At 35.7% G+C, this 18,952-nt stretch overlaps 1 protein-coding gene across 2 annotated transcripts in view; it reads right to left on the reverse strand.

Annotated features, from left to right (window-relative positions):
- Positions 1–2,383: 2,383 nt before the first annotated feature.
- The window catches only part of NUP58 (nucleoporin 58), a 37,463-nt gene continuing 20,894 nt past the window's right edge, over positions 2,384–18,952 (reverse strand). For both annotated transcript variants that reach the window (XM_086739505.1, XM_086739504.1), the window contains exons 13-16: positions 18,142–18,343; positions 12,066–12,164; positions 9,067–9,162; positions 2,384–3,615 (exon numbers count right to left, since the gene is read on the reverse strand). In XM_086739505.1, the coding sequence (XP_086595631.1) occupies positions 3,446–3,615; positions 9,067–9,162; positions 12,066–12,164; positions 18,142–18,343 (567 nt within the window). In that variant the 3' untranslated portion in view covers positions 2,384–3,445. The remainder of the gene's footprint in view (positions 3,616–9,066; positions 9,163–12,065; positions 12,165–18,141; positions 18,344–18,952) is intronic.

Here is an 18,952-nt window from a genome sequence, read left to right on the forward strand (position 1 = left end):
AAACTGCTACGATCATCTATTTCTACCTAATAAACACAACATTCAACCAATACAAAAAGTTACATTTAAAACTCAGTTGATTTGGGACTACAAAAATACCAGCATATAAATATTCAACATTGAGTTCAGAAGAAACGATCCCAAACAGAATTAAAACGAGTTGTCCCATTCACAGCAGGAAGCCTTGTGCTCTACATCATCTCATTTCTCCCCACACTTCTGCTCCCCGTCACCACCTCCATCCTCCTCGTAAGCAACCTACCTGCCTGGTTGGGTGGAGACTGCATGTTAGAGGTGGGCAGAAGCTCCATGGATACGGTCACAGCAGGTAACCGCTGCCTCCCAGAGCAGCTGCAAGCATCAGCTTGGTGTCACTCCCCTCCCCAAGCCCAACTACTGATTTTCATGAGAAGTTGTACAAATCTACTACAGTGATGATCCAACCGTCCACCAGTGTCTGGAGATGCTAGCCACAGTGCATAAACTCCACCTTACTTCACCCTCCTCCCTCCCAATCTGCAAGAAAGCAGTAAGTGTGTGTGGTAGGATCTAGCTATCCAACTTGTCAGGAACAGAGACAAATGTGAGCGTAAAGAAAGTTCTGAGATGCTGGACCAGGAAGAGGTTCAGGAAGCGAGCAATCAAAGGCATAACACTATCCCACCTTCTGCTACGTTCACTGTAGGAAGAATAGTAAAAACAAACAAAAAAAACCCATGAAACAACTTCTTTCTTTAACTAGAAGTAGGTCACGTAACTTAGTTTACACCACAGCTGTACAACAAGGTACAAACTAATAGAAACCCACATCCTACATATGTGACTTCAACCTTCCTCTGGTACATATCTTTCTTTCTTCACAGAACAAATAATCCAAACTTGGTTTCATTTCATGTTTAAGTACAGGTCAGCTTCTTAACCTGCCTTGTAGAAAACCAAGCCACACCTTGAACATAGTTGTATTTTGCACTCTAATTACATTACATGTCTTTAAATTGAAAAAAAAAAATTAATTTGAAAGGGTGTATATACAACGCTGATCCCTGAAAATCATGGCTAAATTCAACCACCCAAGTATATTCTGGGAATATAATTATTTCAAATCCCAGTTTGACTTTAGTTTGTACTCCAGCATATGATCATTCTATTACACAATCACTTTTTCACTTAGGCTAAATTAAGGACACAACTGTTGCTTTAATGTGAAAAGAAGCAGAACACAGGTACTCAGGAGGCTTAGACTGCTCTCAAATTTACAAAGCTGTATCTAGCACTGTGTTACATTACAGCACGGTTCAGGTTTATATGGTGTGCTGTGAAGAGATTCTAGACAAACCCCTCTTCAGCCCCCCACTTTCAATCCTAACTTCAGCAAGAACAATTTTGCACTATATACATTCTAGGAAGAACAATTCTACATATTAGCTGATGACATTTTTGTTTCGCCTATAACACAGGAGAACAACAGGAAATGATATTTCAAAGAGGTAAATATGTATTACAAGGATCACAGCATTATTGTTTTATTGTCTGCACAATGGTAAGTTGCACATATGGACAAACAGTACACATTTAGAATTAGTTCCACAAATTAATACATTACAAGAGAGTCCAGTGGTTTAACATATTAACTAGTAAAAAAAAAGCAATAATAAAGGAATATAAACATTATGTTTTGACTGCAGCCCAATAAAAATTAAAAAAAGCTGAAACCAAAATAAACTGTAATCTTTATTTTTCTGAGACATAAAAAAAATCACATTATATTCCTTCCCAAGAGACTGCTCACAAAGATGCAATAACGTACAAGTACAAAAATGAAGAATTCTGTGCTGTTTCCCTTAATTTTATCAGATCAAGTGACAAACTGAATATTTGTCAAAGAGCAAATTATTGCTGAATGCAGATGACATTTCCAAAACATACAAAATGGTAATAACATTTTAACAATAGAAAGCAAATTACTCAGTACTAGAAAAGTCTTACGCGCTGTAACTGTTATAGAAAAAAAGGTGCTTTTGTGAAAATGATTGTGAATATTCTTTTGATGCATGTTATATACAAAACATCTACTACATAAAAAGCAAATCGGCTCCAAAATTCCATATTCACACTTCAACCGGTATCTTTATTTGCAAAGATTCAATTGATCTATTATTTACCTCACATAAGGCAGAACCTCCTTAAGATGTTTTCCCAGCTATTTCTAGTGCACACCGAATTGGAGATGCAGCACAAGCAGCTATGATGTTGCAATAAGCAAGATTCAAACTACTTGTTGCAAAAGCTTTCACGTTCAAACTCCATCATTTTCATCCTCCATTCTTTAGCAGCAACTTATCGTACTATACCTCGTACTGAAAGCAGACACGCAACTGCTTTTAAGTCAACGCTAGCAGTGCTGACGAGAAGCTAGTCAATCAACTCTGTTTTGTAACAGCTACTTTGAGTTTTGATTAGAACAGCATATCCTATCTCCTCCAATTGCACGGAAAAGCTCATCCAGCCCGACAACTCTCTGCTTGCACACAGACCTCGTGGCATCCGGAGCTTTCAGCTGAAGTCTTGCAACACCATACTGTTCAGCTCAGGAGAAAAAAAAAAATCAAAAAACAAAACCAAACAGTTTGGGAATACTACGTATGAAATGTCTGTGTCAAAATCTCAGATTCTTCTTTAGAGTTGGCTGCTAACCCGGTCAAGAAAAAGGTTAAAAAATATCCAGCTACTAACCACGATTTACCAAACTTTATATGAAACAGTAAACATTGTATTTCAGCTGGTCTTGAACTACAGAACACAAGCAGCAATGATGACACAGCCTGGGACCCACTCTTTGAAAATCCTAGGAATATCAAGAGACGGGACCACAGGGCAACACAGAGAAACAGCACACACAGAAAAGGAGACCTGTCTATGGGACAAGGTTTGCACATCTGTATTTTATACATATATATACACATACATACACACAGATGTGTGCACTGTACTGTATATATTTACATCCATATACACAAAACCACCCTGAAGTAGATTTAAAGGCCATATCCAGGAACAGAAGATATGAACTCTAGTATTTGTACTAGAATATATTTTATCTGTACAAAAAACAAATATGCATATATTCATATGGTATAAAGCTTATTAACAAAAAATATTCTGCTACTAACATTAGGTTAAATAGATGGTTTTACAAGATTCTTTAATAATAATGCAGTATAGAACATTTCTAAAACTAGGGCCAAAAATAAAAATACATAAACGGGTTTCTATTCACAAGAAAATAGCTGTTCAATATGATTTCATTTTGTATTTCAGACTAGGGAAAAGTAGCAAAATTTTTTATAAATCTTTTGGGATGCAATTTAATTAATGTATCAACCTAGAAAAATAGACTTTTCAGATGAACAAAGTTGATTCCCTTCCCCTTCCCTAAAAGGGGTGCCTATCTTTTCCCTCGCTTGTTTCCAGCTGGAGGTTTCTTCAGCTGAAGAAGTTGCCCTCCTGTCCCAAAGCCTGCAGATGCAGGATTAGACACCCCGAACGTCAGGCCAGCTGATGCTGTGATGCCAGGATTGCTGAAGTTAAACCCCGATGTAGTCGAGCTGCCAAAGCCTTATGAGGGAGGGAAAAAATATTTTAAAACATAAGTTATATCAGGATTGCAAGTTTATTCTCCTTAAGAGTTATGAGCACCAGCCACTTTATTACCAATATTTGTAATACTTTATACTAACACAGATCTACAGCAGTATGCCACATTGCTAACGCATCACTGACAACCGGTAAATGGCAAAATTGACGTCAGAGCTCCCAGCCTTGTGCCCTACTGAGTAGGCTCCCTTTGCCTGTCTTCGTAACATACGTGGCACAGACCACGCCTTAAATGAGAGGCAGAAAAGGCTCAAAATCACTGCCAAATTCTTGGTATTTAGAAACACCCTTTATGACTTAAACCAAAAAGCAGCCCTGAAAACAAAGCTTTGAAAAAAACGAATGACTAGGTGAGCTCCTCCACCCTCTTCTATAAGGGTGAACAAATGGAACACTTGGTTCAGCCATAAAACAAGATCAGTTAGAGAAAATCTGCCTACAGTTTTCAGCAACAGTAACACCAACTCATTTTACCTTCTTTTGTGAATTTGTATCAGTTATGCACAATCAAGCAGGATAATAATTGAAATTAGAGCACGCTAGAAATTTCTCAAATATTAGTTAATAAGAAGCAGAACTTCATAACTCCGCTTTTTGTTCTCTCAAGAAACTGAATAAGGTAACCAATCATACAAAATAACAAGTATGACATGAGCAAGTTAAGATTTTAACAAATAATCTCATATAAGTTGTTGCATGTGGAAACCTGTAAACAATTAAAATATTAAGAAAAACATTGGACTGGTTCATAAGCAGAGAAAGGGTATGTTCTCAGTATGTGTTACTTAACAGTTTCGTTAGTTCTCAAGCAGACAGGTAAAGCAATCCTTTGGTGACATCAGTATCTTCAACTCAATGCCTACGTATCTTTAGAGCACAGAAATAAAAACTCAACTAGTTGCCTCATGAGAAACCCAAAGTGGCTTGCACAAGCCTGATGTCTTCTGTTGTCTCACTTGTTACTGATGCTTTGGGTCAAGAATTACTTAAAAACATACGGGAAACTCTTCCTCCTGCAATATCGGGACATGGGTTATACACCACGTCATCTTGTCAAGAAAATTTCCCATCATCCACATGCCAGTAACTGCAGTCCTTCAACATGCAGTTGCCTGTGCAGAACTCATTGTCAGTGTAACAAGCCTGCAGATCTAGAATGTGACGAATGATATTGTTCATTTGGGTCTTTTCTAAATTTTGTGGACTAATTTGTCTCTCATCCTACGATGCAAGGGGTGGAGTAGATCCATCTAGTCCTCCATTTCCCTGCTAACTCTGAATCCCAAGTAAGATTTTTTAGAAGAATAAACTTGTTCTTCATCAGGGAGTCTCTTGAATGAAAAAAAATCTTTGATAGCCAAAACTGTTCTTGGTAAGTTATCTTTTTACTTCAAGTATGTATCTGAGATAACAGATAAGCATTGTCCCTGCTCCTTGCAGTAGGGTTGGACTAGATGGCCTTTAAAGGTCCCTTCCAACCCAAACCATTCTATGATTGCCTTCTATAGAAAACATCATGAATGCCATTCATAATAAAGCTGTATGTGATTTATACTGTCAGGAGTTCAATAGGCAAGGGTAAAGTACTCATTCATTTCCTCTACCTGGCTGCTTGTAGATGCAGCCAGGTGGGGGTAATTATCCCTACCAGGGATTATTTTAAGGTACACAGGGAAGGCAGTCTGAGCTTTATCATGCATAAACTGTGACAGAAGACTGAAAATATGCTTGTTAATTTAGATATAACTTTGAAAGTAACAGCTATTGTGTTAGAAGTGCCATTTAGGGCAACCACAAAATTGTAGAAAGCAGAAAGGAAATTCATCTAAATGGCTTTGTCTCATCACGGCAGCATAACAAGGCCATGGTATAAAGTTATTTTCTTAAAAGTAAACCAAACTCCACAGCAGAACACTCAAGTGAAAACTCTTCAGGAAAAAACCTTGAACAAGGTATACATTCACTCTTATTCCTGTTGCAAGAAAAGAGAACCAGTCATGGAATAGCTCAGCTCTAGAGAGAAGAGTCACAGTGCTACAATGTGAGCAACAATTTCTATGTTGAAATTAGTATTACTTATGTGTAAACAATTATTTTCAGAAAATAAAGGACTACTTGTCCTTCAAGGGCATAGAATTAGTATCTGCCTGCAGGACCTCACAGTATACCTCATTCACTGGGCTTCTGCATCTATGCTTCAGTCAGCCCCTTAGGTAGGTAAGCCAAGTATGAGGTACACGCCTCCCCATAACATATTTTTTAAATTTTAACACTGCAGGGACAAACAGTGGTTCAGCAGATCTCAAAGACATTCCTGCCCTCATCCCCACACTGCAATAGGTGCTCTAGATCAAAAAGTATTTCCAGCACAGCTTTGACTGATTTACTACAGCCTCCGTATCTAAAAAGCTACTCATAGTTACACATGGACTACACTCAGGCCCATTTTTTCAGCAGTATGAGTATGCCCAGCCATGATCCCACTTGATTCTCTTATCCCACGTACTGAGGCTGCATTCTTCAATAAAGATAAGTCTCCAACACAAACTCTCAACTCAGCTCTTCAAAGCATATTTAGCATCTCAGTTTTCATAAAAAATTGTGTGTGTGTGCATACCCTCCCCCAACGTTATATCTACAAATTCAATTGTGAGTTTTTTTAACTTTAACCATCACTTTGGGAGTCTTAATGCTCTTTACAACATCCCACTCATATCAGCCTTTTTGGCTGCCATCAAATGAAGAAGAGTAGAAATTCACTGGGACTTGATTTGGAGTCAGCTTTCCATAGTGTCTGTGTGTGTGTTTCAGAAAGAAGTTCGAGAGACTTGTTTCATCTCCCAATTGTGTGCACTAAAGGAACTGAGAGAAAACTGCAGTTGCTCTGCTTTTCATCTGCTGACACAGCGAACAAAACAACTGGTCCTGGACTAAGTCAAATTTACTGTTAGAAGATGCTCAAGTACTTTCAGAGGACTCAGACTTTCCTCTTCAAATATACGAAGTGAAATTGAGGAGAACAGTAATATTGCTAGAAACATTTTCAAACTTTTTAAAGCAATTAAATCTAACTCATAACTTACATTGACAGAAGCAATTTGAGCATCTATAATTTTCATTCTAAAATAGGAACAAACTGATGGAAAACATGTGGAGGAGACTTGGGGCATTATCTAAGGAGCCTAGAAGGACAGGGTGATGGAACACTTACTAGACATTAGTTTGGGAATATACTTAAGCGCTCACATCTAAACCCAAGCAGTAACAACAGTGTATCCTATAACCCATATTCACCCCATTTTAGTAGCTTTTTCAAAAGAAAAAGATTCAGAAACAAGATACAACTATCATATGGTAATATAAGCCAGAATATTGTTTCAGGATCCTGTAAGAGTTATTTAAGAAAAAGGACACACTAAAATTTGGAAAAAAAAAAAAACCAACAAAAAAACCACCCCAACAACAACAACAACAATAACAAAAAAAAAAACCAACCAAAAAACCACACCACCAAAAAAACAAACCCACCCACACACATATATATATATATACACACACACACACACACACATATATAACACTTGACTAGCCTCAGGTAACATTCAAACCCATTTATACACCCTCAATAAAATTAAACTAAAGATCATATACAATCCAGAAGCTATACAGCATAAGATTTTGGATATAAAAGGTAAAAAGTTAATGTGCTTCTGGGCTAACAAATTTTTGAGGGTTTCTGTTCCATAATCCCAGTCTAGATCAGGATTTCATGACAATTTTATTTTATAAGCACAAAATGACAGGAATTACATTTAATCTTTTATATTCCTGGTTACTACCTTCTGTGGCTGAGACTCAAGATAACTGAAAACAATCTTCCTTTTATTGGGTTCAACTCCCTCACTGCTAAAGAGAGACTGGGGGCACTGCCACGATTACAGAGCTAAATTCCATGAGGAATACAGCAAAATGACATCTAAATTGTCTCTGCACTCCACCAACATAACTGAAGACAGACTTGCTATTTACTTTGGTTTGACACCTCATTAGTGGTGGACAAACTGATCCATACCACTACCTAATTATATTTTTTTAGTATACTAAAAACTAAATCATGTACTTTGCAGCCTGAAATGCTGCAACGCTATTTATATAAATATTAGTAATAGACAATTTGATATAGGCTTAGGAAAAATAAGCTACAAGATAAAAACGTAAGCAGCACAAGTCTTCCACTTGTTTCTGATATTAAGAACAAAGCAAAAGAAGGTTGATGCTTAGACGCTGCATATTGCAAAATCAGAGATGTTCTATCAAAAACTTACTACGGTGTTAACACATTCATGAATGTTACACAGGCAGCTTAGTGGGCTATTTCCACCTTCAAAAACTTAAGGCACTTTACAGGCCTAATTTGACAACATAACCCATCACTAACCAAGGAGAAACCAAAATGAAAAGCATGGCAACTAACAAGATGCTGGTCCGAGCTAACATACTAGGCACTTAATAATAAATACTAGCCACTTGCTATGTTTATATTAATTGCAGTTAAAAACACATTTTGCTTTTAAAAAAACCAGCACGCTACCAAAAGCCAGTCCCGGAAGACACGATACTCCTTCAATCTGTCATTGAAGAAAGACTGTAAAACAGACTACAGTAAGCTATTCACTTCAAAAACAAACTCCTTTTAAAAAGGAAATAGAGATGCAAGCTATAGAAGCAACTAGTATTTCAAACATCTGAGTTAGAGAGCAATTGCATTCATATTTTCATTTTCTGACCACCAACAAAATTAAATAAAAAATGTGAAATGAGTACTGAGGAGTCCAATTGCCACAGGAATGTATTCAAAGTAGTTAACATAGTGAATTATGGATATATACAGAGATACAATACCTATAACTTACTATTCAAATAATACGGATAAGCAGATAAACAGTTTTAAGGAAACCTTCTGGACTTCAAAAAAAAAAATTAAGCTTTACTTGTAAATACAGGAAGCTAAATTAATGGTATATTTGTCACAAATTTATACATTAATTTCACTAGCTCAGTAACTGTATAGCCTATACATTCCAGTAGTAACTGCATTTCTGTGCCTCAGACTGTATCTGATCCAATCTGATGCATCTGAGCTCCTGCTTCCACTCCTAATTAGACAGACACCATCAGATTGAAAACACTACTGCTCACTCAACATTGTCTAGGCAGGAGGCCTTTAACAGAACTTAAAAGCTACTCTGAAAGTGTGTATTTAGCAAGTAAACAGTCAGTTTGATGGTTATATACAGATGCAACTTCAAGCACATTTGTTTCAGTAGCTTTCTTTGATTGTAGCAGTTCAATTGCTACAATTGTAACACTTTTGATTTAAGATAATCATGAATTCAAGAGAAACAAACCAACCTGCACTTAGACTTCCTGATGGTTTACTTGTAGTTCCAAACCCAAATGATGATGCTCCTGTGGCACTACTTCCAAAGGCAGAGCTACTTCCAAATCCTAGTAGAATAACAGTAAAGACATACAACAAATTACAGACACGGGAATTAAAGAACACATGTTTTTGGCAAGTATTCTAAAACCAAACATAATCTTAAGTATTATTAGGTAAACAAATATTCCTAAGATTGACTCAAGAGTATTTTATTCTCAACACAGCATTGCATTAAGAAATCAGTGCAAAAAGGAAAGCACTGGAGAAAAAATACTTCCTTCAAAATACAAATCTGAGTAAAGGAAAAGCTATAAAAAAAGGTGAGGTAAACTATCAGAGATTATGAAATTGCTATTAATTGCTGTTAAATTGACAAGAAAATGGTAACCAAACAGGCCAAAACTAAGAAAATTCAGACACACAAAGTTCTATAACTTCTGTTACAGGAAGCCGCAAATCTTTGTCCACAACTCCAAAAGGAAAAAAATCTCTATGCTTAGAGTAACATTTTATTGAGTTTACAGTTTTAGAGTCACCCCCCAGGTTACTGTGGATCAGCTTTACCTAGGGAAATTACAAAATAGGTTAAATACAGAATAGAAACAGAATTTCACAATATTTAATGGGAAAAATCATCATATAAAGGACAGCTATAAACATATAGCTGTAATAAAACTAATTTGGTTAATTTTGTAATTGACAGTTATAATTTCATAATATAAATATTTCAAGATTTCAAACTGTGTTATTAATTTCCTTCACAGGAAAAGTAAGTTGATATTTGCAGTTTGAGATAGAGGCCAGACAAAAGGAACCGTAAGAGAAAAATATTATCCGATTTTGGCTGTCTCAAAGTTTTCAAAAAGAGAACAGTATTTGTATTTGAGGAAATCATACCTTCATCTTAAGTTTCAAGTGTCAGGGAAAATACTTGTATTTTACTGCAAATTGAGCCTTCACCATTCCTTTACAGAAATAATTTTTATATTTTAAAACTCGTAAAAATTGAAGACACTGAAGACAGCTCTCTAATGTTCCGCAATTTTAAAATGAGTTTAAGGCTGTATAATGGCAAGTATCATTTGAATGTAAGATAGTTTATTTAAACAATACACTCTTTTGTCTTATCTAGTTTGAAATTAATTACCAATGCTAAGGCAGGGTGTCTGCAAATATTTAACAAAGCATAGGATCTATATGCTATATATCTTATACACTTAAATGCAAAAGCCTCTATGTTTATCACTGACAAAATTCACAGAATATCATGGAAAGAGAGCAAATTTCACCAATTAAAATGATGTTTCAAGAGCATACATTAAAATTTGTCCTGTTCAAAAAAATTTAAGACCAAATAAAAAACCCTCTTAAGTATTCATTCTGCTAATTTGCTTCCAAGAGTACACCTGCAGGATATTTTGCATGTATTCCTTTATTCTTCCACACTTGCTTCTATCAGATAGGTCTTCTTGATTTGTCAAAAGGTGAAAATTTTGCAAATTAATACATAATAGCTGAAATGCAAGCAAATGGCTTGAGAACTAGCAAAAAAAGGATTACAAGCTAAGCCTCTACGACAAAACTAGAAGCAGCTATCCATCAATTTAAAAGAAAATGTTCTCTAATTTACATTGGCAACACTGATGAACCCATATAAACAATCTTCCTTTTCAACCAAATAGGTTGTAGACCAAAGAATTCTATGGGTTTGGTGTTTTGTGGGGGTTTTTTTTGTTTTTCTTTTTTTTTCTTTTTTCTTTTTTTTTTTTTTTAAGGCAATTAAAACATGGTGGGAATGACCTGATAATTCCGAAGTACTTTCCCTTTAGCCCGCTATTCTCAGTTATTTTTCCTGTTTAGGTGTACAGACTTTATTTTATCTGAAAAAGCTTAAAATCTGATGAGAAAGGTGATTGGTAGATTCAAAGACAATTTCAAGATGATAATTGAAGGTAAAACCAATGTAACGTTCAAGTTACATCACGTTTCCAATAATGAGTGATGTTTATTTTAAATACATTACAACGCCGATTCACATGTTCAGCTCAAAGAGGGAAAACGTAGGGATGCAGACTGAGGCTGCAGGGAGGAGAGGATGTAACAAGAAAAACCACAACACATTATGCTTGTGCTCAGCTGATGTATGAAATCTGCAAAGAAAATTGTTACAATAGCTTCAGAGGACACCAGTGTCTTTTGACTTGGACTGTAGGAACCCCTGAACTTTATAGATATGAAGTTTACATGCAGATTAGATTCTACTAATCACTTAGATTCTACTTATAGTTCTACTACTGAGAAATCATTACATTCAAATGAAAAGGTTTACATTCATTTTCTAATTTTTTATTACCACCTGCTCTTTCAAAGTCATGTGTCCTCTTGGAATATATTCTCCATCAGCACCACTAACATTTTCAAAATTATTTTTCCCTCACTTTCAAATTTTGCTCTTTCAGCTTGAGGAGGGATTTTTTCCCACCTCAACACTGAGGGGACAGAGTGACAGCTAAACCAGGTATGTTTCAGCAAGCATGATCCCAGAACTGTAGTAATTTTTAGTATTTATTCTTATCTTAAGCCAAGCAGAAATGGGTCCCTATAGTTAACAGTTGTACATACAGGTGAAAAACTTCTACAGATTAGCTACAGCACGATCTGGCGCCTTACTTTCATATATGTAAAATTAAGTCAAGTTGTAGTTACAAAAGGTAACTTGATGTACTTTCCTAGTTTTAAGAACAGAACTATGCGATTACTTTATCCTGTTCATCCTGGGTTTTCACTGGAATGGCTTATTAGCCTTAGCAACTCCGTCTGCAAGGCATGAAGTCTGGAAAGCAGAGACTGTCAAATTGTAAAGTCTTTCCCTGAAACAGATCATCCTCTTAGTGGAGTTAAAGGTTTGCAAGAGATTCAGATGTGCGGTATAATAATTCAATGAAAGATTAGAAAAGTTAAAGTGTACCTCCAAGGCTTGAAGAACCTAAGCCACTTGATTGCAAGCCAGTGCCAATACCTGAGCCGAATGGCGTTCCAAAACTAACTCCCAGAGATGGCTGTGGCCCTGGTATAAAAAAAATGAGAACAAACTTGCCTTACTCTTTCATAGTAAAGAGGTCCTTTATTTATTTATTCAAGTATTTGATAATGTGAACATCATTGCTTTCGACAAATCCCATTAAGATCCCAAACGTTACCTTGTCAAAATGCCTCACTTAACTGTTTGTCTTTATGTCCACCTGGCAAAAATCTAAGACAACACTGATTGTCATAAGGTGAAACTAACCAAAGCTAGTAACATAACATAATCATTTAATATTTTTAAGAGTTAACCAGTCTCACCTTAAACTTCAAAATATTAATCAAAACCTTGAGAGAACTCACAGGTTACAACATTTTGCCACCTGTATTAATGGAATTAGAATAAGCGAAAAAAACCTTCAAATTAAAAATATAAGAACTGACTCTAATGTAACTGAAATTATATTACCAAAAGTTAATTTATTTAATAAATAGCAATCTTCAAAACTACTCAAGTACTCCATCCAAATTTAAACAGAACACTAAGATAAAAAACAAGACAATGACTTTATTTTATTAAATTTATTGTTAATTTTTAAGCAAGTCAATTACATAGTAACATGACAATTCAATTCTTTTCCACACAAGTGATAACTGAGTTCTGTTAAGCTCTGCTACATAACACCATTCAATAAGGTAAACTAGTAAAACCATCTGTTTAAATAAACATTTACAAAAGGCACAGTTCAGTGTACCTTAACTGATTAGATACATTCAAAATTTCAGAGTCAGTTTGTCCCATTATTTTAAAAAGTTGACAGTACTTTCCCTGCATATTCACAGTAAGATGCAGGACTGTCAAAAAACATTTTCATTCTGCCAAGATGAAATTTACAGCCTCAGTTCCTTTTTTTTTTTTCCTTTCCTTTCTTAACCTTGGGGAATAAAGAATCAACTTGCTAGCCCATTACTATCACAATTTAAAATAATTAACTCTGATAAATAATTAATATATTTTGACAGTTTTCACAGTACAATCTCATATTCCTGTCTTTTTCAAACAGTTTTCAGTGCACTAGTTTAAAAGTTTAACCATTGAAGATAAAATACAGTGCCAAACTCTTAATCCACAGACATTCACACTTTTCATTAAGATAGTACATAAATATGTTCGAAGATGGAGAAGGCTATCTCTGTGGAAGTGATGATTTATTCAAATATTAGTATAAAGCTCTGATGATTTCAGTCCTTTTCCTAAACCATTATCACATCTGGGCTTGTCATTCAAAATGTCTTCCTTCATACTATGAAGTTTCTGTTAATAATATTTATCTAGTTTTAAAATGAAAATATTTCAAGCTTTGAAAATACTTTCAGTATTTGAAGATTTAAATGGAAAATCATTTTGAATCAAGTGAAAGGCACTGTATATTAAGAAGTAACATTTTTGCTAGAAACACAAAATTCTTATGTGATCCAAGCTGAATGACATCTGTATACTCCAAGTAGTGTTAAATTAAATTTTAAGGGCAACTAAAGTTGTTAGCTTTCAGTCTCCACTTAGCATGGAATAATTGGAAAATCCAAGCTAGTTTTTCAACTTAAAAAAAAAGCATATCAGATGTTGTAATTACAAGTTTTCATGTAAATTTCAAACTAACCTTGATTACATCCAGTTTAAATACTGATACATCTACCTAGCAGCTCTTTAAAAATAATAAGAAAATTGTTATTGATAAAAAGAAACAAAAGAACCCTACACAAGTCAGTCAGTCATCTAATTAACCAAAAGAAGAACCCAAAAACACATATCCAGTTCGCAGTCAAGCGCAAAGGTTCTGTCTCTGTAGGAGGCACTGTTAGTGGAAGACCTTAAAACAAAACACTACAGGCCTCCAGGCCAAGCTTTTTACCAAATGCAACATGCTTTTTAAAGCCAGTAAAAAAAACCAAACAAACATTATTCTAAAACACTTCCAATTATATAAAACAGGATCTTATGCCTTAGGCTAACAAACTTGTCACTGAGTAACAGCATATGATATTTGTTGATTTTGTACCATAATGTTCTGAAGGTGTCATCACTACTTCATAGTTCTTGTAAGCAAACATAATTTTCAATAGCAAAAAACTAGTAATAAAGATTCTTCAGTGCCAAAAGAGCTAGCAAAAATTTGGCACTTCTGGCTAATATTGGTACCAGACAAATTAGTTATAACAAGTATTTTAACATTTTAAAACTTGATATATTTGCCCTGTAGAGCATTTCAGTTTAATGAATAGGATCCCCTACAAGCAGCCCAGACAGGTCAGCCAGATTCCCTACAGTGACATTCTGCAATTTTTAAAGTCACAGCTGGTCCTAACAGTGAACAAATTTAGTGTCACAACTTAGACGGGATTCCGACAAAGTAACACACTGCCTAATTTTAAGCAAGGTTAATATAAAATTACACAATAAAAATTAAGTGCTATAAAGATTTTCAGTATCCTTTCCCATTAGCACTTCAATCTCATACAGACTCAAGTCAAAACGTAACAGTGTGTGCTAATAGCTTGATAATGCTATGACTAACTCTGCACTTTACCAGTTAAGGAGAGAGTAACTAAGCTGTTGGGGGGTACTTAATTTATTTTTAGAAAAAGAAAGGTAAGCTTGAATAAAAGCTGTTTAAGACATCTCAGTCTTACTAGAAAAATGTAAGTTTCAGCCTCATGCATTTACAGCTCCTAGTTCACAAGGCTTTAATTTCCTTAAAAATCTTTTACCTTAGTCCCATGAATAGTAATAGGCAGACTAGCCACCATCATTTTAACTTCCATGCTGTTCAAGATTGCTCAGGGAAGGCGCAGGTGAGGCAGTGGTTAAAACTCCAGCTGCTACTGCACAAAAGCATGACCAGCCTCCCTGCTACCAATAAAGCTGTGCTCAGAGCAAAAGTGCTAAACTAGGGAGAAAGGTTGTGTGCAGACAAGACTTAAGCATAATTTTAGTAACTCTAGCTTCAAAAAAACCGCACAAAAATTGTGCTTCAGAGTGCACACCACAGTCCTTGGTGTCCTGACTATCCACCCCAGGACACCAGTGGAGCGCATCTTTGCTCCCTTTCTTCCATATGGCCAGGATCCACTGGCTTGCTTTATTTCAGAAGCCAGACATGTCTTGGCATACAGAGAGAACATAAATAGGGTGCCTATCTACACCCAGGAACTGGGAAAACAGTCCCTGATCCCACAGCTTAGATGTAGCTACTAAACTTTTGACTTAAGAACAAAAATTTTAAATAAATTATTATTTATCTTTTCCAGAGAAAGAACAGTAGTTAACTCTACATTAATCTTATGATTTAACCATGTAAACATCAAGTATTTTTTAAAAGAGAGACTAACCATCCTGATCCAGCAATACTAGAGTACCATATATTAGATTTTAGTCAAAAACTTTAAAGCCTAGATTAGTTTGCTTGTTTTATTCTTATCTTCAAGAACAGCAACAGTAGGTCAGGTATCACATAGACACCCTCTCCCTCCACTTTACACATACCTTAGTTCATAGTCTTTTCTCCCATAACCTTCTATCTCCCATAACCCTTATCTATCCCACTCTTCAGGATCTAGATCTTGCAAAAAATACACATGATTTTAACTTCCAGTAGATAGTTTATCAAATTCACAGCATCATCACACTGCAAATATTTGCATTTTACTGCAGCAAATGGCCATCTGAAAACTCAAATAAGGAAAAGGAAATAAAGAGGAGAAAATCTTTAAATATTTAAAGATTCCTGCAAAACTGAAACAACAGATTCTTCCTTTTCCACTAAGAGTAAGACAAAAATTGGCAGCCTTAATCTGAAGCTAAGAAGTTTTAAGTAAATTGTTAGGAAAAAGCCAAGCAGTGAAATCAGTAATTCAGGAAAGCCATTTCCTTTCTAGCAAGCTTTTAAGACTTTAAAATATCTCTGAAATAGTCCAGGCCTGACTAATGGCTTCTAAAGCCTGCTTTTGAGCTACAGGAGCAGAAAGGATGACTTCACATTTCATCTAACCCTATTTTCTAAGAGTTTTAAGTACTCTTGAAGTGCCACTCAAGACATCAAATCTACCTCTACTGCTCCAGGTCCTCAACTGAGTTGCATGGAGGGTAACAGTATTCCAACTGAAAAGCAGTAAACAAATTGTTGTCTACTTTTGTTGACATGCTTGACATAAGTTAATGGCTTTGTTCTATCTGCATTACTTTTGTAGTTGGCACATTTTTGGCTTTTGATATACTTTGCCAAAACAACTAACCTATACATACTTCCATTTGCTCCTTTCACTACAAAATGTTACAAAATACCTCAAGGTATAAAGTCACCTGACCTCAGTGTATTGGTAACAGGTTAGTTCTGCCTTTTTTTTTTTTCTCTGCCCTCTCTTTATTCCTACCCCTAAGAGAATACTCAAAGTCATGCCAAAAGTGGCATCAACTTACTGAACTTATTAGCGGTTCTCTTGAACCCAGTCTTGGAAGAGGAAGCTCAAATCCCTCACCTCAATTCATGAAAATGCAGGTATAACTTTAAATGTGACATCCCAACTTCCATACACAACTAATCCTGTGATGATCATAGAAAGTATTTTTAAAAAACATGCGGCAAGGAGAAAGATGAAGAGAGAGGAAACCACTTTGGTAACATTAGGCTGCACAAGCCACACTTCTAGCTGTATTAAAAACCCTGAAGTGTGACATTACTTGATCTCATGTTTTCTGTTTAAAACCAGACTCTTTTGCAGTTGTCACTTCAACAAAATTTCCATGGATTAACACAGCAGCAACAGGAAGACTGTGGTCTATGCTGGAAATTTAGAAGAGAAATACTTCAAAGACTTCATTTTGTGTTGTATTCAAAATATTTTGGCATATTTGTCTTTTAAACCCATCTCCTTGCTGTTATAAGGACCAGGGCTGGAAGCACATTGTATTTTCCTTTTATGCAGAAGGCAAAGAAAGTCTAATAATTTGTCAAACTTCGGGTCGTTGCTGATAGGTCTCTAATTAAAACTATTCAAAATACAACTTCTGTTACAAGACAAGAGAAGGAAAAGGTGCTAATATGACTTCCAGAACACCTATGATAAACAATATTTCAGAAAATAAGTGGTAGAACGAAGTTACCTATGCTTTTCATAATTTGCTGACATCAACAGATATCCATGTTCAAGTAAAATTAAATGGAATTTATCTTATTTCTGTTAAATGATTAAATATTAATTAAATTCTCTACATTCAGGAATACCTCTCTGAGAAGTGTTCCTTTGTATCAGAATATCAACTAAGGTGCCTTAAGTTATTTCCTTTGCCATATGTATCCATTCTTCATTAGCAGTGGGTCATGCATTTCCTGTTTTAGTCTTCTTACAGACATGCACACACAGAACCCACTGATTCACTCTACGTTCTAATATTCACTCACAACAGCAGAAGGGCCAGCAAAAACGGCTCCAACATCACCCTGACAAAGGAGTTGTTATAAAACAATAAACCAGGCATCTGTCCTCCTATTCTACAGATATATGCCCCATTATTCTTCCTGTTCTACAGCATTTTTCATTTTACAGTTCCAAAGTGCTATATAAAAATGCATTATTAATTTTACATAAGAAAAAGGTAATATGCATTTAGATATTCTCTCCTCATTGATTTGCAATAATTTACTATAACCATCCAATTTTGGAAAGAGGCTATGCTATGTGTATTCAGAGATGTTACTTAAGAGTGAAGGCTCACATTCCAAGGGGTAAGTTAGAACAATACAGTAAATACCACTAATACAAGTAAATTCACAAGATTAAGTATCTGTTGTATAATTATTGCTAAGTCTACCCTGCACTTTTCTATTGGCTATGTATCAGTAACTTTGCTCATCACAACGTTTGGATTTTTAGTCTAACACAAAGGAAGACTTAATAGAAAATTTTACACAAATTTACTATTGTTGTAACACTAATAATCTATAACTTGAATGCACTCAGACCTGTAGCAGGCTGTTGCTGCTGAGTAAGTGTTGCAGCCATCGCAACGGCTGCTGCATTTGGTATGCTGCTGAATGGGGTCGGTCCAGTGGTAACACGTGGTGCGCTCTGCCACTTCTTAGCTTCTGCTCGTCTTGCCTCAAACACATCCATGGCATCTCCCAGAAAGGTTTTCCTGTAGCCAAGGTATTGGTCTTTGAGCATCTGAAGGGGGTAGGGGGAAGCCATTTTAGTTCACCACATTTGACATAAAACCATAACTTAATAAGAGACACTGAATTCTAAATAACATTTCCTTTAAAAAAAAAAAAAAAAAAAAGCAAGCCCCTCACAACCTGACAGGATCTACCCCATAACCTGAAAGGATCTAGTCAGTCTATTGAGTTGCAGAGAACTGTTTTGCATTAGCTACAGCCAGAATAGGTTCCTCACTTAAATTCTGCACAGCAGTCAAGCGTAACAGAATGGTATCAAAATCTTTCTAACCTGGTGTAAATCAGCACAATTCAATTTATATCACTGTACTATCTGACCTAACAGGCAAAGTACAGCCACATTACTAGCTTATAACATAAAAGAACACACTCTTCTTCAGTGCTACCCTTTCTGCACAGAGTCTGGTTTTGCTCCCCAGTCACCTTCACCTGTCTTTCCTTCCTTTCACTCTTGCATTTATTTCTTAGCACAAAGCTAAAGAAGCTACTAGAATCTTAGAATTCACTTGTTTCTGATGCATTGCATCAATGAGGTAATGCAGTGCAAATGCAATAGATCATTCTGCTTTAGTCTAATAAGTAGCCCACATGTGTTGTA

Source organism: Chlamydotis macqueenii, chromosome 1 (assembly GCF_036417535.1).
Source record: "Chlamydotis macqueenii isolate bChlMac1 chromosome 1, bChlMac1.mat, whole genome shotgun sequence".
NCBI lineage: Eukaryota > Metazoa > Chordata > Aves > Otidiformes > Otididae > Chlamydotis > Chlamydotis macqueenii.